At 51.9% G+C, this 24,768-nt stretch overlaps 1 protein-coding gene and 1 long non-coding RNA gene across 2 annotated transcripts in view; both read right to left on the bottom strand.

Moving 5' to 3' along the window:
* Positions 1-256: 256 nt before the first annotated feature.
* Positions 257-24,768, bottom strand: part of LOC310713255 — a 258,239-nt gene continuing 233,727 nt past the window's right edge. Inside the window, exon 2 of the long non-coding RNA XR_014529153.1 lies at positions 257-431. This is a non-coding gene — a long non-coding RNA (uncharacterized lncRNA). The remainder of the gene's footprint in view (positions 432-24,768) is intronic.
* LOC310713192 (ras-related protein Rab-19-like) lies at positions 1,903-24,507 on the bottom strand. The gene is made up of 5 exons (XM_083517062.1): positions 23,834-24,507; positions 20,522-20,808; positions 18,399-18,561; positions 7,026-7,145; positions 1,903-2,657 (listed from the first exon to the last, which is right to left on the bottom strand). The coding sequence occupies exons 2-5, from the start codon at positions 20,708-20,710 to the stop codon at positions 2,536-2,538; spliced, it is 594 nt and encodes a 197-aa protein (XP_083373188.1). The 5' UTR covers positions 20,711-20,808; positions 23,834-24,507; the 3' UTR covers positions 1,903-2,535.

Here is a 24,768-nt window from a genome sequence, read left to right as displayed (position 1 = left end):
AAAGGTAGGTGTAAGCTCCTACGGTCCAAAGACAACTGGAAAGCTTTTCCCATTTCCTTCCTCCTTGCAAGGAAATATTTGAGGTCAATTTGGGAAAGTCAAAATGCCTTCAGGATTGCTCTCCTGTACTGTTTCAGACATTATACTTATGCATGTGTGTTTGCCTTGTACATTTAGGAACATGTGATTTATATATATGAGACCTTAGAATCCCCCAGAAGGAACTGGAAGTCGGAGCAAAAAAGCAACAGGGTAGTAAAGAAGAGAAACATTTATTTGTCGTACAATTTTTGGACCTCCCTACAGGGGAGAAGGGGTGGGTTTGAATCTCCAGGTGGGCAAGTACGCCTTTATTTTTATTTATTTATATTAAGAAGACTATGAGTGCAGTTTGCAAGCTGCAGCCTGGCAGGATAATTCTCACATAAACTCTCTGGGGTCTGCCCCCTTCCCCTCTCCCAATTAACCTCCATCTCCAGGGCTCAGTGGTAAGAGAGAGAATCACCAGGACCCAGCCCTGTGACATCACCAGGGAATGCCCCAATGACATCAGCAGAAGCTTCCCCTAAGTCTAAGGTTTGGGTCCCGAAATCAGGGTCTAGGATGCCCACGACCAGCCAGTCCTATTCAGACCCTACTGTTCCTTGTTCAGGGAAATTCAAATAAATGAAGATTTAGGTGTGCTACCTGTTCTTTTCTTAGGCTTTGCTTTGGGCTTTGCTCCTATGTGAAGTACAAACAAGAAACAGGCGCTGTACTGGGTTTTATTTTTGCAGAAATCATTGCAGGCAGAAATCAGAGGCAGCTCTTGCTTCAGAGCTGACATCTCCAAGCCGAGAGTACTGGGTTTTATTTTTGCAGAAATCATTGCAGGCAGAAATCAGAGGCAGCTCTTGCTTCAGAGCTGACATCTCCAAGCCGAGAGATTTCTCCAGCTGTTGATTTCTACCTGTCATCAGGCAGCCACGAAGGGACAGAGCCCTTGCCTTTTAAGAAGCAGCAAATCAAAGACAATTAGGGGCCTCCCAGCATAATTTTAAGCATGTTTACTTGGGTTTTCAGTGAGACTGCTGAGTCATTCTCTGGCCGCAAAAGAGGAAAATGTCTCTCTTAATGCCATGCTATTGCAAAGTGCCTCCTTCCTCAGAAGGTCATTGTTGCGTACCTCAAATGGAGCACAAAGTCATTGCTTAAGTATTCTGCTGTCTCCAACATGCCAGAAATGCAGTTTTATAGGGTGGGATTCAATGTCACGCTGTGATCAACGTTCTGCCCCCACAAGCATTTCACCTCACCAGACAGAGCCATCCCTGTGCGTGCTGTTCCAGGGCTTATACCGACTCCCCCAGAGTCAGTTTTGAGGGGGATGTCCCATTGCACAAGTCTGCAGAACATTGCATGCATTGATGATGCTAGCTTAAATTTGATAGCAACAACCTCAGCAGAATTTGTGTCAGCCCCCTTCTTAGGAAAAAAGGGCATCTCAGAAGTGACATGTCTCTCAAGTGATGGGAAGGACAAAAATCTGCTATTTACCGTATTTTTCGCTCTATAAGAAGCATCAGACCATAAGACGCACCTAGTTTTTGGAGGAGGAAAACAAGAAAAAAAATATTCTGAATCCCAGAAGCCAGAACAGCAAGAAGGATCGCTGCACAGCGATCCCTCTTGCTGTTCTGGCTTCAGCGATAGCTGCGCAGCCTGCATTCACTCCATAAGACACACACACACATTTCCCCTTACTTTTTAGGAGGGGAAAAGTGCGTCTTACAGAGCGAAAAATACGGTATTATTCTTGTTATGGAATAGCTGGAGGCTGCCATGATTCTGAATCCCAGTTGCTAGAAACCACAAGAGGGGAGATGGCCATAATAATAATAATAATAATAATAATAATAATAATAATAATAATAATAATTTATTTATATCCTTGTGCTCAGGTTTTCCTTGCTGGCTTCCCATAATGGGCATTTGGTCGGCCACTGTGAGATCAGGATATTGGACTAGCTGGACCCCATTTGGCCTGATCTTGCAGACTCTTCTTAAGAAGAGAAAATTTGGAACAGGAGGAGGAGAGCAAGGATGATGTACTACCTTGTTTGGAACACCGACAGGACATGGGGAGAGGCCAAGGATTGCACCCTCACACATACAACCCCCCCAGATCCCATAGTAGCTCAGAAGCCGCAGTTCCAGAAGTTGGCTGCGTGTCCACAGTGGGGTCAGTTCATCAGCTCGGCATCCTGCAGGAAATGACCCACAGGTCTCCAAAGAGAAGCACTGATGGAGGTGAAGCGAGGGAGGCTCTCATTGGCCCACCAAGATGACTTCCAGCCAAGGGTACCAGCGCCACAGCAGAATATGCTGCAGAGACTCATCAGGTCAGACACAGGCGGCTGCTATAGCCCAGCCATCTCCGAGGAAGTGGCAAATGTCCCGATCCGATATGCGGCAAACGCACGGAGAAAGGCTACCTGAGACCAAAGGCTACCTGGAGCATCCTCTAAAATGCTGTGGCAGGAAGCTCTCCCAAGCTCAGCATCCACATTGGGCGTAGCCTGCATCTTGCAGGGGGAGATGGAGGCTGCTGTGCTGGAATTCGTTCCTGAGGAACAGCCTCTCCAGCATTTCCTGCAGGCTGCGCTCCACGTTCTCACCTGGAAGAGAGGAGGAGAGAAGGAAGCCTGGGCCAGGTTGGAGGAGGAAGAGGGAGAGGGAGAGAGGAAGAAGGCCAGGCAGTGGGCAGGCAAGTCTCCTGTTTGCACTTATTCTGATTATTACAGGTATATAGGAAGAGTGGCAAATGAAATTAACGGGCTCTGCAGAATTAGACAAAATGACAGGAGGGATTCGAAACCTGCGGGACCAAAGATTCTTTGAGGACTGGAGTAAATATTTGAACTATTTGCAAAGCAATTGTAATAAACAGATTACGCTAGTAGGACTGCAAGAAGTTTTGTAAGGAGGATTATGCGAAATATTGCAAGGAAGATTATGAAGAGAATATTAGTTAAGGATAATTAAAAGTAACAGAGAAATTAAGAAATGCAGATTAAGTGATAAAGAATGGAAAATCTTCAGAGGTAGTTGACGGGAGTCTAAAAAAAATTGTATAAGATAAAAACGTATGTTAAATGACTGGTGGAAATGATATGTTAAAAAATTAATAAAAATGTATATATAAAAACAAAAGGCGCCGAGTCTGTGGATGAAGGTGAGGTCAGAGGGAGGCTCTTTGATGGACTGGAGGTGCCACAATAATAGCAGCGCTGTTGGCACAGACCGGTCTCTGCCCCTCCCAATGTTCTGTGCCAGGAAAGCAGACTGCTGTATTACTTAATATTAGCAAAGCGCCCTTCTCTGCCGGTGCTTGCCAGTCCAGAAATAGAACCTGCTGCTGCGCACCCATTCATTATCTCAACGCCCTGAGAGGTGCACATTCCTCCAGAGAAGTCTGGCTGGCGCGCTTGCAAACCACCACCCCACCCCTACCTTCCTCCGCCTGTCAGATTGGCTTGAAGGCCCTTCGTGACCTTGCTTGGCAGCCGGGTGGGTAATTAGCGCCTACCCAACCTGCTGCAAACACCACAGCTTCACGCAAGACTGGTGCAAGCTAATAAATACTATTTAAAGCAAGGTTGAGCAACCAGCAGGCTTCTGCCTAATTGCATGCTGGGGGCAGGGGAAGGAGCCCAGAGGAGAAGAGGCAGCAGTGTGATGCCGCAGCAAAAGAAGCTAATGCTGCTTTAGGCTGCGTCAGCAGAAATCTGGTGCCCAGATCAAGGCAAGTAATACCGTAGTTCCGCTCTGTTCTGCCTTGGTCGGACCACACCTGGAGTCCTGTGTTCAGTTCTGGGCACCACAATTTACGAAGGATGTTGACAAGCTGGAACGTGTGCAGAGGAGGGCGAATGAGGTGATCAAGCTCAGGCATAGGCAAACTCAGCCCTCCAGATGTTTTGGGACTACAATTCCCATCATCCTAGCCACTGTGATCCACGCGACGGTCAACTCCAGACTGGATTATTGTAACTCGCTCCACGTGGGGCTACCCTTGAGACTGACCCAGAAACTCCAGCGGGTGCAGAATGTCACGGCGAGACTCCTTATGGGGTCCTTGCTGCAGGATCACATTCACCCAGTGCTATACCAGCTGCACTGGCTCCCAGTGGAGTATAGGATCAGGTTTAAGGTGCTGGTCTTAACCTTTAAAGCCCTATATGGGTTAGGAACCTTTTACCTACGGGACCTCCTCTCCTGGTATGTCCCACGGATGACCTTAGGGTCTTCAAACAAAAACACCTTGGAGGTCCCAGGCTACAGGGAGGTTAGGCTGGCCTTGACCAGAGCCAGGGATTTTTCGGCCGTGGCCCCGATCTGGTGGAACGCTCTGCCACAAGAGACTAGGGCCCTGCGGGACTTGACATCTTTCCGCAGGGCCTGCAAGATGGAGCTGTTCCACCAGGCCTTTGGCCAAGGCACAGTCTGACCCCCTTCTTTGGTAATCCTCATAACTCTAGCCCACTGGTTGCCATTAATTTGAATTTGATTCTGAATTGATTTTAGAATGAATTGATTTTAGAATGTATTTCAATTAATTGATTGTGATTTTATGTAAACTGTGTTACTTTTATTGCTGTTAGCCGCTCTGAGCCCGGCTTTGGCTGTCGAGGGCAGGATATAAATAAATTATTATTATTATTATTATTATTATTATTATTATTATTATTATTATCATTATCCCTGACCTCTGGTCCTGTTAGCTAGGCACCATGGGAGTTGTAGTCCCAAAACATCTGGAGGGCCGAGTTTGCCTATGCCTGATCAAGGTTCTGGAAACTAAGCCTGATGAGGAGCGGTTGAAGGAACTGGGTATGTTTAGCCTTGAAAAGAGGAGACTGAGAGGAGACAGGATACCCATCTCCAAATATCTGAAGGGTTGTCACATGGAAGATGGAGCAGGCTTGCAGCATTCGAACCAATGACTTCAAGCTGCAAGAAAGGGGCTTCCAATTAAATATCAGGAAGAGCTTTCTGGCAACAAGAGCTGTTTGACAGTGGAACAGACTCCCTCAAAAGGCGATGGTGTCTCTTTCCTTGGAGGTATTTAAGCAGAGGTTGGATGGCCATCTGTCAAGGACTTTTTAGTGCCGATTCCTGCATTGCATGGGGTTGGACTTAATAATAATAATAATAATAATAATAATAATAATAATAATAATAATAATAATTTTATTTATACCCCGCCCTTCCTGGTTCAGAAAACAGGGCTCAGGGTGGCTAACAACAAATTTAAAACACTTTTGACCATTAGAGGTCCTTTCCAGCTCTAGAATTCTATGCTTCCATGATTAAGCTGTTCATTTGGGCCCTGCTAACCTCACCCACTTCGGCAAAGAGCAGATCAGACACGGTGAACTCAGGAGGATGCCAAACGCAGCCTGCTCTCTGTGTCATTTTGTGCCAGCTGCCTGGGGAAATTATGCTGACTCTCGGTGACGACTTTACGAGGCTGACTTGGCATCTTTGGAAACGCCCGCCCATCAGCAGAGTAAGAAGCTAAAGAACCTGGGGAAGGAAGGAAGGAAAGAAGGGGAGCCTCAGCAGATGTGGAAACAGAAAGCTGCTGTAAATGGAAAGCTCTAGGAGGCGTCAAAGAGAAGCAGCCAGACAATTGTCAGAGGCAAAAGTACGCAGAGCTGCAAAAGTAAATTTCACCACGGTACTCGCTTCTTTTGGACTTCCAGGACTCTCTAGCTGGGTTCTGAGACTCTCCCTAGGCCATATCCCCTCCATAAGAACATGCTTTTTAACATCTACATGCAGCCACTGGCAGAGATCATCATCATCAGATGATACCCAGCTCTACCTCTCTTTCAAATCAGAACCAGTGAAGGCGGTGAAGGTCCTGTGTGAGTGTCTGGAGGCGGTTGGAGGATGGATGGCGGCTAATGGATTGAGGTTGAATCCTGACAAGACAGTACTGTTTTGGGGGGACAGGAGGTGGGCGGGTGTGGGGGACTACCTGGTCCTGAATGGGGTAACTGTGCCCCTGAAGGACCAGGTGCACAGACTGGGAGTCATTTTGGACTCACAGCTGTCCATGGAGGCGCAGGTCAATTCTGTATCCAGGGCAGCTGTCTACCAGCTCCACCTGGTACGCAGGCTGAGATCCTACCTGCCCGCAAACTGTCCCACCAGAGTGGTGCATGATCTAGTTATCTCCCGCTTGGACTACTGCAACGCGCTCTACATGGGGCTACCTTTGAAGGGGACTTGGAAACTACAACTCATCCAGAATGCGGCAGCTAGACTGGTGAGTGGGAGCAGCCGCCGAGACTACATAACACCGGACTTGAAAGACCTACATTGGTTCCCAGTACATTTCCAAGGTCAATTCAAAGTGTTGGTGCTGACCTTTAAAGCCCTAAACGGCCTTGGTCCAGTAAACCTGAAGGAGCATCTCCACCCCCATCGTTCTGCCCGGACACTGAGGTCCAGCGGCGAGGGCCTTCTGGCGGTTCCCTCACTGCGAGAAGCCAAGTTACAGGGAACCAGGCAGAGGGCCTTCTCGGTGGTGGCGCCCGCCCTGTGGAACGCCCTCCCACCAGATGTCAAAGAGAAAAACAACTACCTGACATTTAGAAGAAATCTGAAGGCAGCCCTGTTCAGGGAAGTTTTTAATGTGTGACATCTTAGTGTATTTTTGGTCTTTGTTGGAAGCCGCCCAGAGTGGCTGGGGAAACCCAGCCAGATGGGCAGGGTACAAATAATCAATCATTATTATTATTATCATCCCTGGCCTCAGCCGCTGTTCCCAAGCCTGTGACTCCTGCAATGTTCTCCTGAAAGGAATGCGGCCCCCGATAGTCCGCCACCGCCGTCCCCCGTTTCAAGCCCCTTCCTGCTTCTTCTGTGCTTGGTGGGTCAGTGGAATCGCTGCCCCTAATCTTTACACCAACCTCACTTGCATCACCCCTTCTCTCAGCTCAGCCGGAAAGACGAGGCGACCCTCCCCTCCTTACCTGTCTTGGCTGACACCTTGAACCTGCCGGACGCGCCGTGCTCCACCGCAAACCTCTCGGCCTTTTCTTCGGGGACGCAGCTCTCCAGGTCACTCTTGTTGCCCAGGAGGAAGAGATTGGCTTGGCGGGGGCGAGGGAGAAAGAACAGGAAGATCTGAGAACAGGTCTGCGGCTAAAGGCTCTGAGCCCCTGGCAGGGCAGGAGGTGGCCAGTTCATGTATGGTGGAAGGATATTTGCAGCTCCAACATTTGTTAACAATTTTGTTTGGGCCAGCAGCGTTTTCAGCTTCTGAGACTCCTGAGATACTGCTGGTTAAATTTATTAAAACAAAAAACCACCACCCACAATGACTTTTTATAGATATTCCTGGTTCTGCTGGATCTCTCAGCGGCGTTTGATACCATCGACCATAACATCCTTCTGGACCGTCTTGAGGGGCTGGGAGCTGGGGGCACTGCTATACAGTGGTTCCGCTCCTTCCTCCTGGGCCGTGTTCAGAAAGTGGTGGTGCGGGATGAGTGTTCAGACCCCTGGGCTCTCACATGTGGGGTGCCTCAGGGTTCTGTCCTCTCCCCCATGCTTTTCAACATACACGGACTGTCTTGCCAGAGTGGTGCATGCTCTAGTTATCTCCTGCTTGGACCACGCTCTACGTGGGGCTACCTTTGAAGGTGACCCGGAAACTGCAACTAATCCAGAATGCGGCAGCTAGACTGGTGACTGGGAGCGGCCGCCGAGACCATAACACCAGTCTTGAAAGACCTACATTGGCTCCCAGTACATTTCCGAGCACAATTCAAAGTGTTGGTGCTGACCTTGAAAGCCCTAAACGGCCCCAGCCCAGTAGACCTGAAGGAGCATCTCCACCTCCATTGTTCTGCCTGGACACTGAGGTCCAGCGCCGAGGGCCTTCTGGCGGTTACCTCCCTGCGAGAAGCCAAGTTACAGGGAACCAGGCAGAGGGCCTTCTTGGTAGTGGCGCCCGCCCTGTGGAACGCCCTCCCACCAGACGTCAAAGAGAAAAATAACTACCAGACTTTTAGAAGACATCTGAAGGCAGCCCTGTTTAGGGAAACTTTTAATGTTTAATAGGTTATTGTATTTTAGTGTTCTGTTGGAAGCCGCCCAGAGTGGCTGGGGAAAACCAGCCAGATGGGCGGGTATAAATAATAAATTATTATATTATTATTATTATTTGTTATCAATTTGACAGGCAGATGTTAAGAAATGATTGGAAAAAAGAACTTGTGGTTGCTGTGTTGCCTAGACAATGGGAGAGTGTTTTCACTTCTATAGCAAAGGTATATGACTTAAATTGTGACTTATACAACAGAAAATAATATTTTGAATTTATTGAACTCCACTGAAATATACTCAGAGTCGCAAAGTGATTTCATGCTCTTTATTCAGCTCATAGTGGTGAGGAGGAATGAATGAATGTCCCCTCACAGTATCTGCTTTATATACATTATTTACACAATGGGCTGCACATGATTGGCTAATTCCGGAATTCTACTGTAAGCCAATCAGGTTGTGGATTCACTTCTATCTGGAGCAGGATTGGGTGGTTCCTGCCAACCAATCATACTGCTGCATTGTTCTAGGACCAATCAGACTGCTGCATTCTCAATCCTATTGTTCTAGGACTAATCAGACTGCTGCAATTTGGATCCTATTGTTCTAGGACCAATCAGACTGCTTCAGTTTGGATCCTATTCAACTCAGTACATAACACCCCTCCCCTCTAAGTTCCAGTCCTGCCCGGGAGGTCGCATTCATAGTCCTCAAGGTATGCCGGCGGCCTACGTGTGCGTTGCGGCCTGGAGTGTTCCCTGGTCCGGGCTCCAGGTTCTGGCTCGTGTTCCAAGGATACTGGCTGTGATGGGGCTGTTTGGTCTGGCGCAACCGGCTCGCTCAGTAGTGGTTCTGGTTCCGGTGTCCTTCCGGCCTCACGGGTCCTCTCTGTATTTACTGATTCTGCCTCTCCTGCTGGCCCCTCCTGCTCTATGGGCCTCACTGCCCCGCTGTTCCCTTGGGACTCCTCTGACCTGTCCTCCTCCTGGGTTTCTCCCAGGAATCGTCGCCGTATCTGGTCGCAGTGGCGGCGCCAGCATTGCCCCCCATCCGTTAGCACCTCGTACGACACTGGGCCAGTGACCCTGGTGACTGTGGCGGGTACCCATGCTGGGCCTGCCCCAAAATTCTTTGCGTACACTGGGTCCTGGGCCCTGAAGGTCCGGGGGTTCCTGCCTTCCCCTACCACTACTTCATCCTGAGCTCTATCGGGGTGAAGGCGGTCCAATCTGATTGCAAGGCGCCGACCCATTAGTAGTTCAGCGGGGCTCCGGCCAGTCGTTGAGCTGGGGGTGCTGTGCTGTGCTAGAAGGAATGTGGCAAGGCGGTACTCCCAGTCCCCTTGTGTCATGCGGCGGAGGGTGTCCTTGGTGGTCCGCACCATGCGTTCTGCTTGGCCATTGGTGGCAGGGTGGAACGGCGCCGAACGGATGTGGCGGATGGCGTTCTGTGCTGTGAAGGTTTGGAATTCTCCTGACGTAAATGCAGTCCCGTTGTCTGAGACGAGAGTGTCAGGGAGCCCGTGGGTTGCAAACAGCCTGCGTAGTACCCGGATGGCTGCAGACGTGGAAGTGGACGGTACCAGTGCGACTTCCAGCCATTTGGTGTAGGAGTCCACCACTATGAAGAATGTTTTCCCCTGAAAGGGGCCAGCGAAATCCACATGCAGGCGTGACCAAGGTGCTCGGGCGGACTCCCAGGACTGGACTGGGGCCCTTGGGGGATCCGGGCGGGATTCTTGGCAGGCCTGGCAGTGTTTGACCCAGGCCTCTATCTCTCCATCGATCCCCGGCCACCACACATAACTCCTGGCCAGGGCCTTCATTCTTACTACCCCTGGATGTGTCTCGTGTAGGGCTGTGAGGACCCTTTTGCGGAGGGGCTGGGGAACAACGACCCTGCTTCCCCATAACAGGCACCCCTTGTGGGCCGACAGTTCATGTTTGCGGGTTGTGTAGCCGGCGAATTCTGGCCCGGGGCTGCTGCTGGGCCATCCCCTCCACACCCAGTCCAGGACCCGGGAGATGACCCTATCTTTCTTGGAATGGTGTGCAACTTCTTGTGCCTGAATGGGGCGGTCGGGAAGCAGCTCCAGGGTCATAACCTCTTGTGCAGGTGCTGGGTCGGGGCCTGTTTCCGGTAGTGGTAGCCTGCTGAGGGCGTCCGCATGGCCCATCGCCTTCCCAGGTCGGTGAATCAGTGCATACTGGTAGCTGGCAAGGAAAATTGACCACCTGAGGACGCGAGGAGACAGCACTTGGGGGGTCTGCTTTTCGGGAGCAAACAAGCCAAGCAACGGCTTGTGGTCAGTCACCACGGTGAAGGGCCGCCCGTACAAGAAATCATGGAATTTTTTTACTCCCTTCACGATTGCCAGACCCTCCTTGTCGATTTGCGAATAGTTCCGCTCAGTTGCGTTGAGTGTCTGTGAAAAGTACGCCACCGGTACCTCTCTTCCATCCGGGAGTTGGTGCCCCAGGACAGCGCCAATGCCATAGGGTGAGGCGTCGCATGCTAGCACCACCGGCAGCCTCTCGTCGAAGTGTGCCAAGACAGAGTTTGAGACAAGCAAGTCCTTGACTGCCTGGAATGCGGCCTCCTGGCGCTGGCCCCACACCCAAGGGGCCCGCTTGTCCAGGAGTCTGTGTAGGGGCTCCGCTACCGCCGCCTTGTGGGGAAGGAAGGAATGGTAAAAGTTCAATAGTCCCAAGAAGGCCTGAAGTTCAGTCTTGCTCTTGGGTGCTGGGGCATCACAAATGGCCCGTACCTTGTCCCCAGTCGGGTGGACCCCTTCTGCGTTCACCATAAATCCCAGAAAGTCCACCTGAGGCACTCCTAGTAGACATTTTTCCCGCTTCACCTTGAGACCCGCCGTCTGGAAACGGTGCAGAACTGTGCGGAGGCGGTCCTCAAACTCCTCTGGTGTGGGCCCGGCAATCAACACATCATCGAAGAAGGGGGTGACGCCAGGAATCCCTTTAAGGAGAGAGTCCATTAGATTCTGGAATATGCCTGGTGCCACGCTGACCCCGAATTGCAGCCGCTTTACCCTGAACGCTCCTCTGTGCGTCACAATCGTCTGTGCCTCTGCTGTGGCCTCATCTACTGGCAGCTGTTGATATGCTTGGGCCAAGTCCAGCTTGCCAAAAATTTTCGACCCAGCCAGGGTGGCAAGGACATGGCTGACCACTGGCACTGGGTATGCGTGGGCCGTGAGGGCCTTGTTTATGGTACATTTGTAGTCTGCGCAGATGCGGACTGAACCATTAGGCTTGACGGGTGTGACGATTGGGGTTTCCCAGGGGGCATTAGGCACCGGCTCCAGCACTCCTTGCTCCACGAGTCGGTCCAATTCCTCGTCTATACGGGGTTTCAAGGCGAACGGGACCCGGCGGGCCTTGAGCCTGACCGGTCGTACTGCGGGGTCAAGCTGTAGCGCAATGGGGGGGCCCGTATACTGTCCCAAATTCCCGTCAAAAACCCCTGGAAATTCCTTGCATATGGCATCCACGTCCACTTGTAAGCTAGTGTGGTTCACCCCCGTGACAGCTAGCCCCAATGGTCCAAACCATGCCAATCCCAGTAAGCTAATGTAGGGGCCCTTGACCACAAGCAAGTCCAGTTGCCGCGTCCGCCCTCGGTATTGCACCCTGAAGGTCCCCACCCCCATTGTGGGGACCTTACGTTTCTGGAAGTCCCGTAGGGTGAATGGGGCCGGCCTGAGTTTGGGACCCCCAGTAGGACACAGTTTCCTTAAGGTCCTTGCCGAGATTATGGATAGAGTTGAACCTGTGTCAAGCTCCATACGGCATAGGGCCCCCTCTATCTGTACCTCTACATAAATTTTCTCTACGTTGGGGTGGGGCAACTGGTATACCTGGCAGTCCGTGAGCTCCGTCGAGTTGCCTTGGTGCGTTGGGCCCCGGGACCTGGGGGTCTTGGGTTGGTCATCTGATGCCTGGTGTCGGGTGGGCCGAGCCCGACACACCCGGGCGATGTGTCCCAATTTTCTGCACTGCCTGCACTCTGCGTTGCGGAAACGGCAGGTCCTCCTCTCGTGATTCTCCCCGCAGCTTGCGCAGTTTCCTCCTTCTCGTCGAGGCAGCTGTGGTCTGTGCGCTGCTTGAGTGCGCTGCTGTACTCGGTGCACCTCCTCCCTGTCGGATCCTGAGTCGTCGGTGAGGTCTTCGTGGTGGACCCTCGGTTGGGATGGCAGGCTCGGCCGTGCCTCTTGCGTCGACCTCTCGGCAGCTTCCGTTGCCAGGGCCTCCTCCAGAGCGACCTGGAACGTTAGGTCCTTCTTGGCGTAGAGGCGTCGTTGCAGCTTCTCATCCTTCAGGCCACCGACGAGGCGGTCACGAAGCATGTTCTCCAGCTCTGAGAAGTTACAGAACCGGGCGGCTTGGCGGAGAGAGGTCACAAACCCAGTTATGGTTTCCCCAGGGGCTTGTCGCTTTGCGTAGAAGGCATTTCGACGAGCCACCACTGAGGGCTGCGGTGAAAAGTGCCCCTTCAGCTGTTCCATTATTGTTTTGTATGGAACAGTAGCGACGTCTTCAGGCGCAAGGAGAGCCCGGGCGATTTCAAACGTCTCCTCTCCGCAGACGCTGAAGAATATCGCCCTCTTCTTGGCGTCTTCTTCGTCGGTGACCCCTTTGGCTTCTAGGAGGAAGGTGAAACGGGAGGCATACGCTTCCCAGTCTCCAGATGCTGGGTTGAATGGCGAGAAGCTGCTGTTGGCTGCCATTCTGAGTTCCTTGTGTCCCGGAGCTGAAGCCTGGATCCCCGGTGCGAGGCAGCGTTGCGGCAGGTGGCGGTGCTGCGGTGCTGTGTGTGGCAGTCAGCTCAGCGGGATCCCACCCTCGTCGCCAGTGAAATATACTCAGAGTCGCAAAGTGATTTCATGCTCTTTATTCAGCTCATAGTGGTGAGGAGGAATGAATGAATGTCCCCTCACAGTATCTGCTTTATATACATTATTTACACAATGGGCTGCACATGATTGGCTAATTCCGGAATTCTACTGTAAGCCAATCAGGTTGTGGATTCACTTCTATCTGGAGCAGGATTGGGTGGTTCCTGCCAACCAATCATACTGCTGCATTGTTCTAGGACCAATCAGACTGCTGCATTCTCAATCCTATTGTTCTAGGACTAATCAGACTGCTTCAGTTTGGATCCTATTCAACTCAGTACATAACATCCACTATGTTCGTATAGAAAAGGACTGCCTAAGACTGCATTTTGTTGGAAATGTAATAAGGTTAATGCTTCTTTAAAACATGTTTTTACAATGTCTTATTAAGATTTGGGAGAAAGTAGTGGATTATATGAGGGGCACGGGTGGCGCTGTGGGTTAAACCACAGAGCCTAGGACTTGCTGATCAGAAGGTCGGCAGTTCGAATCCCCGCAACGGGGTGAGCTCCCGTTGCTCGGTCCCTGCTCCTGCCAACCTAGCAGCCCCCGGAGGGCTGAGTTTGCCTATGCCTGATTTAGGACAATGCTTCTCAGAGTGGCCAATACTGCCTCCTGGTGGTCAGTGGGATTACCTAGGGCAGGCTTTCCCAAACTTGGGCCTCCAGGTGTTTTGGGACTACAATTCCCATCATCCCTGACCACTGGACCTGCTAGCTAGGGATGATGGGCGTTGTAGTCCAAAAACAGCTGGCGATGGCAGGTTACAGCAGGGAGGTGGAAATGACTACCACCGTAGGACTGGATCAAGTTCATCTGTTTTACTGAATTCATCAACCAAAATGCTTTTAATTAAATAAATGTGCCATGCATTGCGACTTGGTCAGGTGTGAGTGCAGGAGCCAAGCCCTGTGACCAATAGGACTCTGCAGGACTGGGGCCTTCCTAAGTTTGTTCTGGAGAGGCAAGGTGAGGCTGCTTGGTAACTCACTGTACCTGGTGGCCAGAGCTGGGAAGGGATATAAGGTCAGCATTTTCCCTTCAGCTCTTTGCCACAGCAACACGTTCCCTGCCTTGCTGTGTTTGACTCCTTGACTCCTTGCTTCTCGACCCTCGGACCCCTGACTTCGTGACTCCTTGCTTCTCGACCCTCGGACCCCTGACTTCGTGACTCCTTGCTCCTCGACCCTCGGACCCCTGACTTCGTGACTCCTTGCTCCTCGACCCTCGGACCCCTGACTTCGAGACTCCTTGCTCCTCGACCCTCGGACCCCTGACTTCGAGACTCCTTGCTCCTCGACCCTCGGACCCCTGACTTCGAGACTCCTTGCTCCTCGACCCTCGGACCCTTGACTTCGTGACTCCTTGCTTCTCAACCCTCGGACCCCTGACTTCGTGACTCCTTGCTCCTCGACCCTCGGACCCCTGACTTCGTGACTCCTTGCTCCTCGACCCTCGGACCCCTGACTTCGAGACTCCTTGCTCCTCGACCCTCGGACCCCTGACTTCGAGACTCCTTGCTCCTCGACCCTCGGACCCTTGACTTCGTGACTCCTTGCTTCTCAACCCTCGGACCCCTGACTTCGTGACTCCTTGCTCCTCGACCCTCGGACCCCTGACTTCGTGACTCCTTGCTCCTCGACCCTCGGACCCCTGACTTCGAGACTCCTTGCTCCTCGACCCTCGGACCCTTGACTTCGTGACTCCTTGCTTCTCAACCCTCGGACCCCTGACTTCGTGACTCCTTGCTTCTCGACCCTCGGACCCCTGACTTCGTGACTCCTTGCTCCTCGACCCTCGGACCCCTGACTTCGTGACTCCTTGCTCCTCGACCCTCGGACCCCTGACTTCGAGACTCCTTGCTCCTCGACCCTCGGACCCCTGACTTCGAGACTCCTTGCTCCTCGACCCTCGGACCCCTGACTTCGAGACTCCTTGCTCCTCGACCCTCGGACCCTTGACTTCGTGACTCCTTGCTTCTCAACCCTCGGACCCCTGACTTCGTGACTCCTTGCTCCTCGACCCTCGGACCCCTGACTTCGTGACTCCTTGCTCCTCGACCCTCGGACCCCTGACTTCGAGACTCCTTGCTCCTCGACCCTCGGACCCCTGACTTCGAGACTCCTTGCTCCTCGACCCTCGGACCCTTGACTTCGTGACTCCTTGCTTCTCAACCCTCGGACCCCTGACTTCGTGACTCCTTGCTCCTCGACCCTCGGACCCCTGACTTCGTGACTCCTTGCTCCTCGACCCTCGGACCCCTGACTTCGAGACTCCTTGCTCCTCGACCCTCGGACCCTTGACTTCGTGACTCCTTGCTTCTCAACCCTCGGACCCCTGACTTCGTGACTCCTTGCTCCTCGACCCTCGGACCCCTGACTTCGTGACTCCTTGCTCCTCGACCCTCGGACCCCTGACTTCGAGACTCCTTGCTCCTCGACCCTCGGACCCCTGACTTCGAGACTCCTTGCTCCTCGACCCTCGGACCCTTGACTTCGTGACTCCTTGCTTCTCAACCCTCGGACCCCTGACTTCGTGACTCCTTGCTCCTCGACCCTCGGACCCCTGACTTCGTGACTTCTTGCTCCTCGACCCTCGGACCCCTGACTTCGTGACTCCTTGCTCCTCGACCCTCGGACCCCTGACTTCGTGACTCCTTGCTCCTCGACCCTCGGACCCCTGACTTCGTGACTCCTTGCTCCTCGACCCTCGGACCCCTGACTTCGAGACTCCTTGCTCCTCGACCCTCGGACCCCTGACTTCGAGACTCCTTGCTCCTCGACCCTCGGACCCTTGACTTCGTGATTCCTTGCTTCTCAACCCTCGGACCCCTGACTTCGTGACTCCTTGCTCCTCGACCCTCGGACCCCTGACTTCGTGACTTCTTGCTCCTCGACCCTCGGACCCCTGACTTCGTGACTCCTTGCTCCTCGACCCTCGGACCCCTGACTTCGTGACTCCTTGCTCCTCGACCCTCGGACCCCTGACTTCGTGACTCCTTGCTTCTCGACCCTCGGACCCCTGACTTCGTGACTCCTTGCTTCTCGACCCTCGGACCCCTGACTTCGAGACTCCTTGCTCCTCGACCCTCGGACCCCTGACTTCGTGACTTCTTGCTCCTCGACCCTCGGACCCCTGACTTCGTGACTCCTTGCTCCTCGACCCTCGGACCCCTGACTTCGTGACTCCTTGCTCCTCGACCCTCGGACCCCTGACTTCGTGACTCCTTGCTTCTTGACCCTCGGACCCCTGACTTCGTGACTCCTTGCTTCTCGACCCTCGGACCCCTGACTTCGAGACTCCTTGCTCCTCGACCCTCGGACCCCTGACTTCGTGACTCCTTGCTTCTTGACCCTCGGACCCCTGACTTCGTGACTCCTTGCTTCTCAACCCTCGGACCCCTGACTTCGTGACTCCTTGCTCCTCGACCCTCGGACCCCTGACTTCGTGACTCCTTGCTCCTCGACCCTCGGACCCCTGACTTCGTGACTCCTTGCTCCTCGACCCTCGGACCCCTGACTTCGTGACTCCTTGCTTCTTGACCCTCGGACCCCTGACTTCGAGACTCCTTGCTCCTCGACCCTCGGACCCCTGACTTCGAGACTCCTTGCTCCTCGACCCTCGGACCCCTGACTTCGTGACTCCTTGCTTCTCAACCCTCGGACCCCTGACTTCGTGACTCCTTGCTTCTTGACCCTCGGACCCCTGACTTCGTGACTCCTTGCTCCTCGACCCTCGGACCCTTGACTTCGTGACTCCTTGCTTCTCAACCCTCGGACCCCTGACTTCGTGACTCCTTGCTACTCAACCCTCGGACCCCTGACTTCGTGACTCCTTGCTCCTCGACCCTCGGACCCCTGACTTCGTGACTCCTTGCTCCTCGACCCTCGGACCCCTGACTTCGTGACTTCTTGCTCCTCGACCCTCGGACCCCTGACTTCGTGACTCCTTGCTCCTCGACCCTCGGACCCCTGACTTCGTGACTCCTTGCTCCTCGACCCTCGGACCCCTGACTTCGTGACTCCTTGCTTCACTACCCTCAGACCCCTGACTTCGTGACTCCTTGCTTCTCAACCCTCGGACCCCTGACTTCGAGACTCCTTGCTTCCTGACCCTTGGACCCCTGACTTCGTGACTCCTTGCTTCTTGACCCTCGGACCCCTGACTTCGTGACTCCTTGCTTTTCGACCCTCGGACCCCTGACTTCGTGACTCCTTGCTTCCTGACCCTCGGACCCCTGACTTCGTGACTCCTTGCTCCTCGACCCTCGGACCCCTGACTTCGTGACTCCTTGCTTCACTACCCTCAGACCCCTGACTTCGTGACTCCTTGCTCCTCGACCCTCGGACCCCTGACTTCGTGACTCCTTGCTTCCTGACCCTCGGACCCCTGACTTCGTGACTCCTTGCTTCTTGACCCTCGGACCCCTGACTTCGTGACTCCTTGCTCCTCGACCCTCGGACCCCTGACTTCGTGACTCCTTGCTTCTCAACCCTCGGACCCCTGACTTCGTGACTCCTTGCTCCTCGACCCTCGGACCCCTGACTTCGTGACTCCTTGCTTCACTACCCTCAGACCCCTGACTTCGTGACTCCTTGCTTCTCAACCCTCGGACCCCTGACTTCGTGACTCCTTGCTCCTCAGCCCTCGGACCCCTGACTTCGTGACTCCTTGCTTCACTACCCTCAGACCCCTGACTTCGTGACTCCTTGCTTCCTGACCCTTGGACCCCTGACTTCGTGACTCCTTGCTCCTCAGCCCTCGGACCCCTGACTTCGTGACTCCTTGCTTCACTACCCTCAGACCCCTGACTTCGTGACTCCTTGCTTCTCAACCCTCGGACCCCTGACTTCGAGACTCCTTGCTTCTTGACCCTCGGACCCCTGACTTCGTGACTCCTTGCTTTTCGACCCTCGGACCCCTGACTTCGTGACTCCTTGCTTCCTGACCCTTGGACCCCTGACTTCGTGACTCCTTGCTCCTCAGCCCTCGGACCCCTGACTTCGTGACTCCTTGCTTCTCAACCCTCGGACCCCTGACTTTGTTACTCCCTGCTTCATGATCCTCAGACCCTCTGCTTCTTGACTCCCGGCTCTCTGACCCTCGGATTCTTGGCTTCCTGACCCCTGGCTTCTAGACTCCCGTTCCTGCTCCCACCCCGCCATCTTGCCCCTTGTCCAGACACCCCCAACCGGGACATCGATCCCCCATGAACCGGACCATGACACGCTTGGGGTCCCATCCTGCTCTGCAACCCTATGATTCTGCGTCTGCGTGTCAGGCTGCTGATAAAGGCGCAGGCGCGGAGGCGGAGGGGGGAAAGTGGCCACCGACCCCTCTGTGTGCCCTGGGACTCTTCCTTTCCCCCTGCCCTCTCACTTACCATCCGCGCAGTACTGCCTGGCCAGGTAAAGCCAGTGCAAGAGGCTGTCAAAGGAGAGAAGGTGCTGCAGGCTGTACACGAGGAGCACAGCATCCGCGTCCCGGTAGTAGCTCCTGCTCAGGGACAGGAAGCGCTCCTCCCCAGCCGTGTCCCACAGGGAAATCTGCGCAGGTCAAAAGAGCAGGTGGTTAGAGCGCCGAACAGGGAAACTCTCTGCCGCAGGAAACTTATGAGAGACTGACTGGAACCTAGAGGGGGATTCATCTGGGTTTTTGTGATGGCCTAGTCAGGTAGGGTCTAGGGACGCGGGTGGCGCTATGGGTTAAACCACAGAGCCTAGAACTTGCCAATCAGATGGTCGGTGGTTTGAATCCCCACGACGGGGTGAGCTCCTGTTGCTCGGTCCCTGCTCCTGCCAACCTAGCAGTTTGAAAGCACGTCAAAGTGCAAGTAGATAAATAAGTACCGATCCAGTGGGAAGGTAAACGGTGTTTCTGTGCGCTGCTCTCGTTCGCCAGAAGCGGCTTAGTCAGGCTGGCCACATGACCCAGAAGCTGCACGCCAGCTCCCTCGGCCAATAAAACAAGATGAGCGCCGTAACGCCAGAGTCGGCCACGACTGGACTTAATGGGCAGGGGTCCCTTTACCTTAAGGCAGTCTTTATGTGAGTATATTGTATTTAATTATGGGGTATTAGAGTTTTTAGGGGGCTAACCAGGCTGGGATAGCAGGCTTGTTGGTTTTGAATGTCTGATGTAGATTTTTTTCAATTTTGTTGTTCTGTATGGGACAGTGACAATAAAGATTATCGTAAAAGGGAGTCTCTGTGGCAGCTCATGGGTTGTGGAATTCCCCACATGGCGTGCCTGGCACTTTTCTTATGCAGCTTTCAGCAAATGCTGAAGACACACCTCTCTGCCCTGATCTTTGACACCTGAGAAGTGTGTTTTCAGGCACTCACCCAATTCCTGTAACAGCAATTTGCTTTCACTGTTTCTAATTCTGAATTTCGAATTGGCCTGGGGCGTGCTGGTGAAGTGTGGGAAACAGAATCATAGAACTGTAGATCCCAAAGCGTCATCTAGTCCAACACTCTGCAATGCAGGAATCACAGAAGGAGACCTTCACCTGTCAGTGCTAGGATTCATTCAGGACTTCAATGCTGGGAGTTCGAAAAGTTGGGTGCCATAAATGTGGAAAATTGCAGTCAAACATACATGAGTACTAGTTGGTACATGAAGGGGTTAAGACAATAGAGCTGTGTTCCTAGACGCAGTTAGGTCATGCCCCTTTTCTCTGATGAGTGAAGAAGTTAAGCCTTCTCTTCCTGTGCCTCCCTTTTTCTCCACACCATGTAACCCACCAGGTGGGATGCGTTGAAGCCATCTCCAAAGCTTTGAACCTGCGTTTGGAATTATCTTCTGTATTTTCTACCCTAGAGGATTCTGCCTGCGTTCTCCTTGCTGCTGCTTGGATAAATGCATGAATCGGACCTTTGGAATGTTTTGTAAGTAAACCATTTTAAAGTTACTAAACAGTGTGTGGTCTGTTCATTGCAAGAAGGGTGGAAAGAGAGGGGCGCTTTGCAAGTGGACTAAACAGGATATGCAAAAGGTTTAATTCGTAGAATCATTGCATTTATCAAGCTGGAAGGGTGTCCAGTTTGTGAGTTTAAACTCTGCTGCTGGGGGCTCCCTCCCACTGGAGAGTGTGTTAAGCCCCAAATTCTGAATCTAGGCACACCCAGCCAGTTCTTTTATTATTCACCCCCCACACACACACACATGGGTCACAAGACCCTATATCCCCGTCCTCCATGACAAAAACAGCCCTCCTCCTCCTCCTTTCTGAGGAGAGAGGGGAGCGCAGAGCAGCATGCAGGAGAATCTCAGCTTCCACAGCAAGCAATGTGGCCCCCAGGAAATTGAGCCCCTGCCCCTCTCAGAATCGTAAGAGGGACCAAGCCATCAACTCCCACCCTGTATAAGCCCAAGCACCCAAGTGAGCTTACGAAGGTGCATAGACCCTGTTGTTTCTCCCTCTCCCTTTCCCCCTTTCATGAGGCAGGGAGTTCCAGAGGCAAGCCACCAACCAAATGAGCTGCCCGGGAAGCGGGCCCTTACCTGGACCTGGCAGTTCCTGCTGTTGAGCTTCAGGGGCAGGGTTTTCTCACAGGTGTAGCTGTGCTGGCCGGGCGGGTGGTCGCCCTCCAGGAAACGCCCCAGCTTGATCCGATGGAAGAGCGTGGTCTTCCCCACCCCAAAATCCCCCAGGAGGATCATCTTGAACCTGCGGCTCCTCGTACCTTCCATGGCTAGGCTTCTTCACCAGCAGCAGGTGTGGCGCACACCTGACGGGCAGAGATGCCCCTTGCCAAGCGAGAGAAGGAGACCTTGAAGTCACGGCTCAGCTGTGGGGAGGAGGAAATGTGGCCGGTTTGTTCAAGGAGGGGAATAGGTGTTTGCTTTCTCTCCCTCTTTTCTGGAGAAGGAGAGATCCAGTACGCAAAGCCCAGATCCAGACACAAACTAGTTAGGAGAGCTTGGCCCAAGTTGGATCACCTTAATTTCCACATTTCTTTTCTTTTATTTTAAATAATCTTTATTGATTTAAATTACACACATATACAAAAATCTCATACTACAAAAAGAAAATTAAAGAAAAAAAGAATTAAGGAAAAAGAAGAAAATACAGAAAGAAGAAAAAGCAGATTTACGTGCATTAAAAAACTTAATCTTCCTAATTAATTCTTAAATAAAAAGGACTTCTGACAAAACGAGCCTTCCAATCATTCTCATTGTACTGTTTATACTGTCGTCGTTTCCCCCCGCACAGTTTTATATTCTTTAATATTGTTCCCGTCTACTCCACAAACGGTATTTGTTGTGTTTACAAGTATCACTTAAGTTCTGCTAATATAGTGTGGATGGTACAATATGATCTTATATAATCCTTAAATATTCTCCATTATCCAAATATTTTCTGGTTCAATACTCCTCTAACTCTTCCCGTCAGTTTTGCTAGTTGTAAATATTCTAACATGAGTATCTGCCAATCTGTGATTGCTGGTACTGTTTCGTTTTTCCACTTACTCGCCACAAGAATTCTTGCTGCTGTGGTGGCACGCATGAACAGTGGTCTTATGTCTTTTTAATTTCTAGTGGTAAAATGCCTAAAGGAAAGATCTCTGGTTTGTTTGTTTTTAAAGTGAGTCATGGAATTGTAGAGCTGGAATGTGAACCACAGAGTCATATAGTCCAGCCCCCTATAATGTGGACCCACAAAGGGGACACAGAAACTGAAGGATGACTACAGTGGTGCCTCGCAAGATGAAATTAATCTGTTCCGCGAGTCTCTTCGTCTTGCGGTTTTTTCGTCTTGCGAAGCACAGCTATTAGCGGCTATTAACGGCTTAGCGGCTATTAAAGGCTTAGCGGCTTTAAGAAAAAGGAAACAAACTTGCAAGACGTTTCGTCTTGCGAAGCAAGCCCATAGGGAAATTCGTCTTGCGGAACGACTCAAAAAACAGAAAACTCTTTCGTCTTGCGCGTTTTTCGTCTTGCGAGGTACCACTGTACTTATATGCACCGGACTGCTTCATTCAGTATAGTTGTTATGTACTGAGTTGAATAGGATCCAAAATGCAGCAGTCTGATTGGTCCTAGAACACTGCAGCAGTATGATTGGTCTGCAGGAACCACCCAATCCAGCTCCAGATGGAAGTGAATCCACAACCTGATTGGCCTACCGGAGAATTCCAGAATTAGCCAATCACGTGGGGCCCATTGTGTAAATAATGTATATAAAGCAGATACTTTGGGGAAACTTTCATCCTCCCCTCACCACTATGAGCTGAATAAAGAGCATGGAATCCACTCTCGACTCTGAGTATATTTCAATGGTGCTGGCCTTGAAAGCCCTAAATGGCCTCAGTCCAGTAGACCTGAAAGAGCGTCTCCACCCCCATCGTTCAGCCTGGACACTGAGGTCCAGCGCTGAGAGCCTTCAGGCAGTTCTCTCTCTGCGAGAAGTGAGGTTACAGGGAACCAGGCAGAGGGCCTTCTCGGTGGTGGCTCCCACCTTGTGGAACACCCTCCCATCAGATGTCAAAGAAATTGACAACTATCTGACTTTTAGAAGACATCTTAAGGCAACCCTGTTTTTATGTTTGATGTTTTATTGTATTTTTAATATTTTGTTGGAAGCTGCCCAGAGTGGCTGGGGAAACCCAGACAGATTGGCTGGGTATTATTATTATTATTATTATTATTATTATTATTATTATTATTATTATTATTAATACAGTGGTACCTCTGGTTGCGAACAGGATCCGTTCCGGAGCCCCATTCGCAAAATGAGCAAAACGCAACCCGCGTCTGCGCGTGCCACGATTCACCATTTCTGTGCATGTGTGAGACATCATTTTGAGTGTCTGCGCATGCGCGAGCGGCGAAACCCGGAAGTAACCCTTTCTGGTACTTCCGGGTCACCGTGGGACGCAACCTGAAAACGTTCAACCTGAAGCAAATGCAACACAACGTATGACTGTAATAATGATCATCATCCACATCAGTGCAGGATTACTTCTCTGCAGAGCCACGGCAGGTGTAAATGTGAAGATTAAAAACCACCTGCTGGCAAATGGAAAAACAAACAAAAACTTCTGCCAGCGCCAACTTAGCATGACATTCAGCGCAGATTTCTTTAGCAAACATTGAAGCGCATTCAACAGAAAAGCATAGCAGGCAAAAACGTGTACAGAAAAAGATCTGGCTGATTAAATGGCACACATAACCTTTTTTTAAGTGAAACTCCATTTTCGGCTACCTTTTCCACGGGGAAATAAATGCCCGCTTGCCAGTGGAAGCGCAAGGAAGGCCATCAACATGTGGTTCCTCCACAAGCGGGAGCATGAAGGCTAGGAAAGGTGTGCGGAGGTAGGGAAAGGGAGGATAAGAACGTAAGGGTCTTATGTTCCGGTACTTCTGGGTTTCGGCGGGTCTGTAACCCGAAAAAATGCAACCTGAAGCATCTGTAACTGTACCTTTTATGACTGTACCTTTTTACAGCCTAGAATTGCATTAACTTTTTTTGCCTAGAATTGCATTAACTTTTTTTGCTGCTGCATCATGCTGTTGGCTCATGTTAAGCTTGTGGCCTACCAAGACCCCTACATCCTTTTCACATGTCAAGCCAGGCATCCCCCATCCTATATGTGTGTATCTAGATTATTCCTATGTGCAGAACCTTACATTTGCCCCCACTGGTATTCAGATCCTTGGTCCAAACACCAGAGACATACCCACAGCCCGGGTGAGGGACAGCCTGGCAGAACCCCATAAAACAGGGCCTCATAAAAGAGGCACCCCCATCCCAACCCAGCTCCTTCACCAACTGAGACATGGAATGTCTTGCCAGGGCAGCGGCTCATCTACCTTGTCTGTCCTTGCGAGGCCAGCCGAGTCAGCTGCCCACTTGAGCAAGAGGCTTCTTCCTCCGAGGGAACCCCGGAGAGATCCTCGCCCTGCCAGTCACATGCCAGTCACAAGGCCAATGTCCAGAGAGGGCCGTCCGTTCTCCTTCAGGAGCTCCTGAAGAGGCCTTAAGCCTCCGGGGGTGTGGTAAGAGGTTGGCACCGATGGCTGCCCTTCCCTGACCCAGCCTAGTTCCCTGTCTCCGACGGGAGATGGCAAGAAGCAGGGCAAATGTTGTGCATACCGCATCAGATCTTTATTTGCCTCTTTATGTGGGTTTGGAGTTTGTTTGTTTTCTAGTTTTACAGCCGCGAGAATTCTTCGCCTCTCCTCCGACCTCAGAAACGCCGCGTTTGTGAGCCATGAAATGCAGGCACTTGAAGCGCAGCCAAGTGCCCTTGCCTGGAGTGGCAAAGGAAGGAGGCAGCTGGCAGACTCATCTGGGGAGACCGAGGTCCCAGACGGCTGTTTATTAGGGTACCCCGTCCTCTGTCACTTCTGTGTTGGAAATCTGCACTGGGAGGACATTGTCGCAGGTGAACTGGGATGTCTGTATTTCATATATGCTGCCTTCTCCTCTAAGGAGCTCAAGGTGGAATAATAATAATAATAATAATAATAATAATAATAATAATAATAATAATAATTTATACCTTGCCCATCTGGCTGGCTTTCCCCAGCCACTCTGGGCGTCTTCCAACAGAACACTAAAATACAATAACCTATTAAACTTAAAAAGCTTCCCTAAAGAGGGCTGCCTTCAGATGTCTTCTAAAAGTTTGGTAGTTGTTGTTCTCTTTGACATCTGGTGGGAGGGTGTTCCACAGGGCAGGTGCCACCACCAAGAAGGCCCTCTGCCTGGTTCCCTGTAACTTGGCTTCCTGCAGCGAGGGAAC

Source organism: Podarcis liolepis (genome assembly GCF_965112155.1).
Source record: "Podarcis liolepis genome assembly, chromosome: 8".
In the NCBI taxonomy this organism is placed as follows: Eukaryota; Metazoa; Chordata; class Lepidosauria; order Squamata; family Lacertidae; genus Podarcis; species Podarcis liolepis.
The sequence above is the reverse complement of the archived record's forward strand: the minus strand, read 5'-3'. Positions and strand labels throughout refer to the sequence as shown.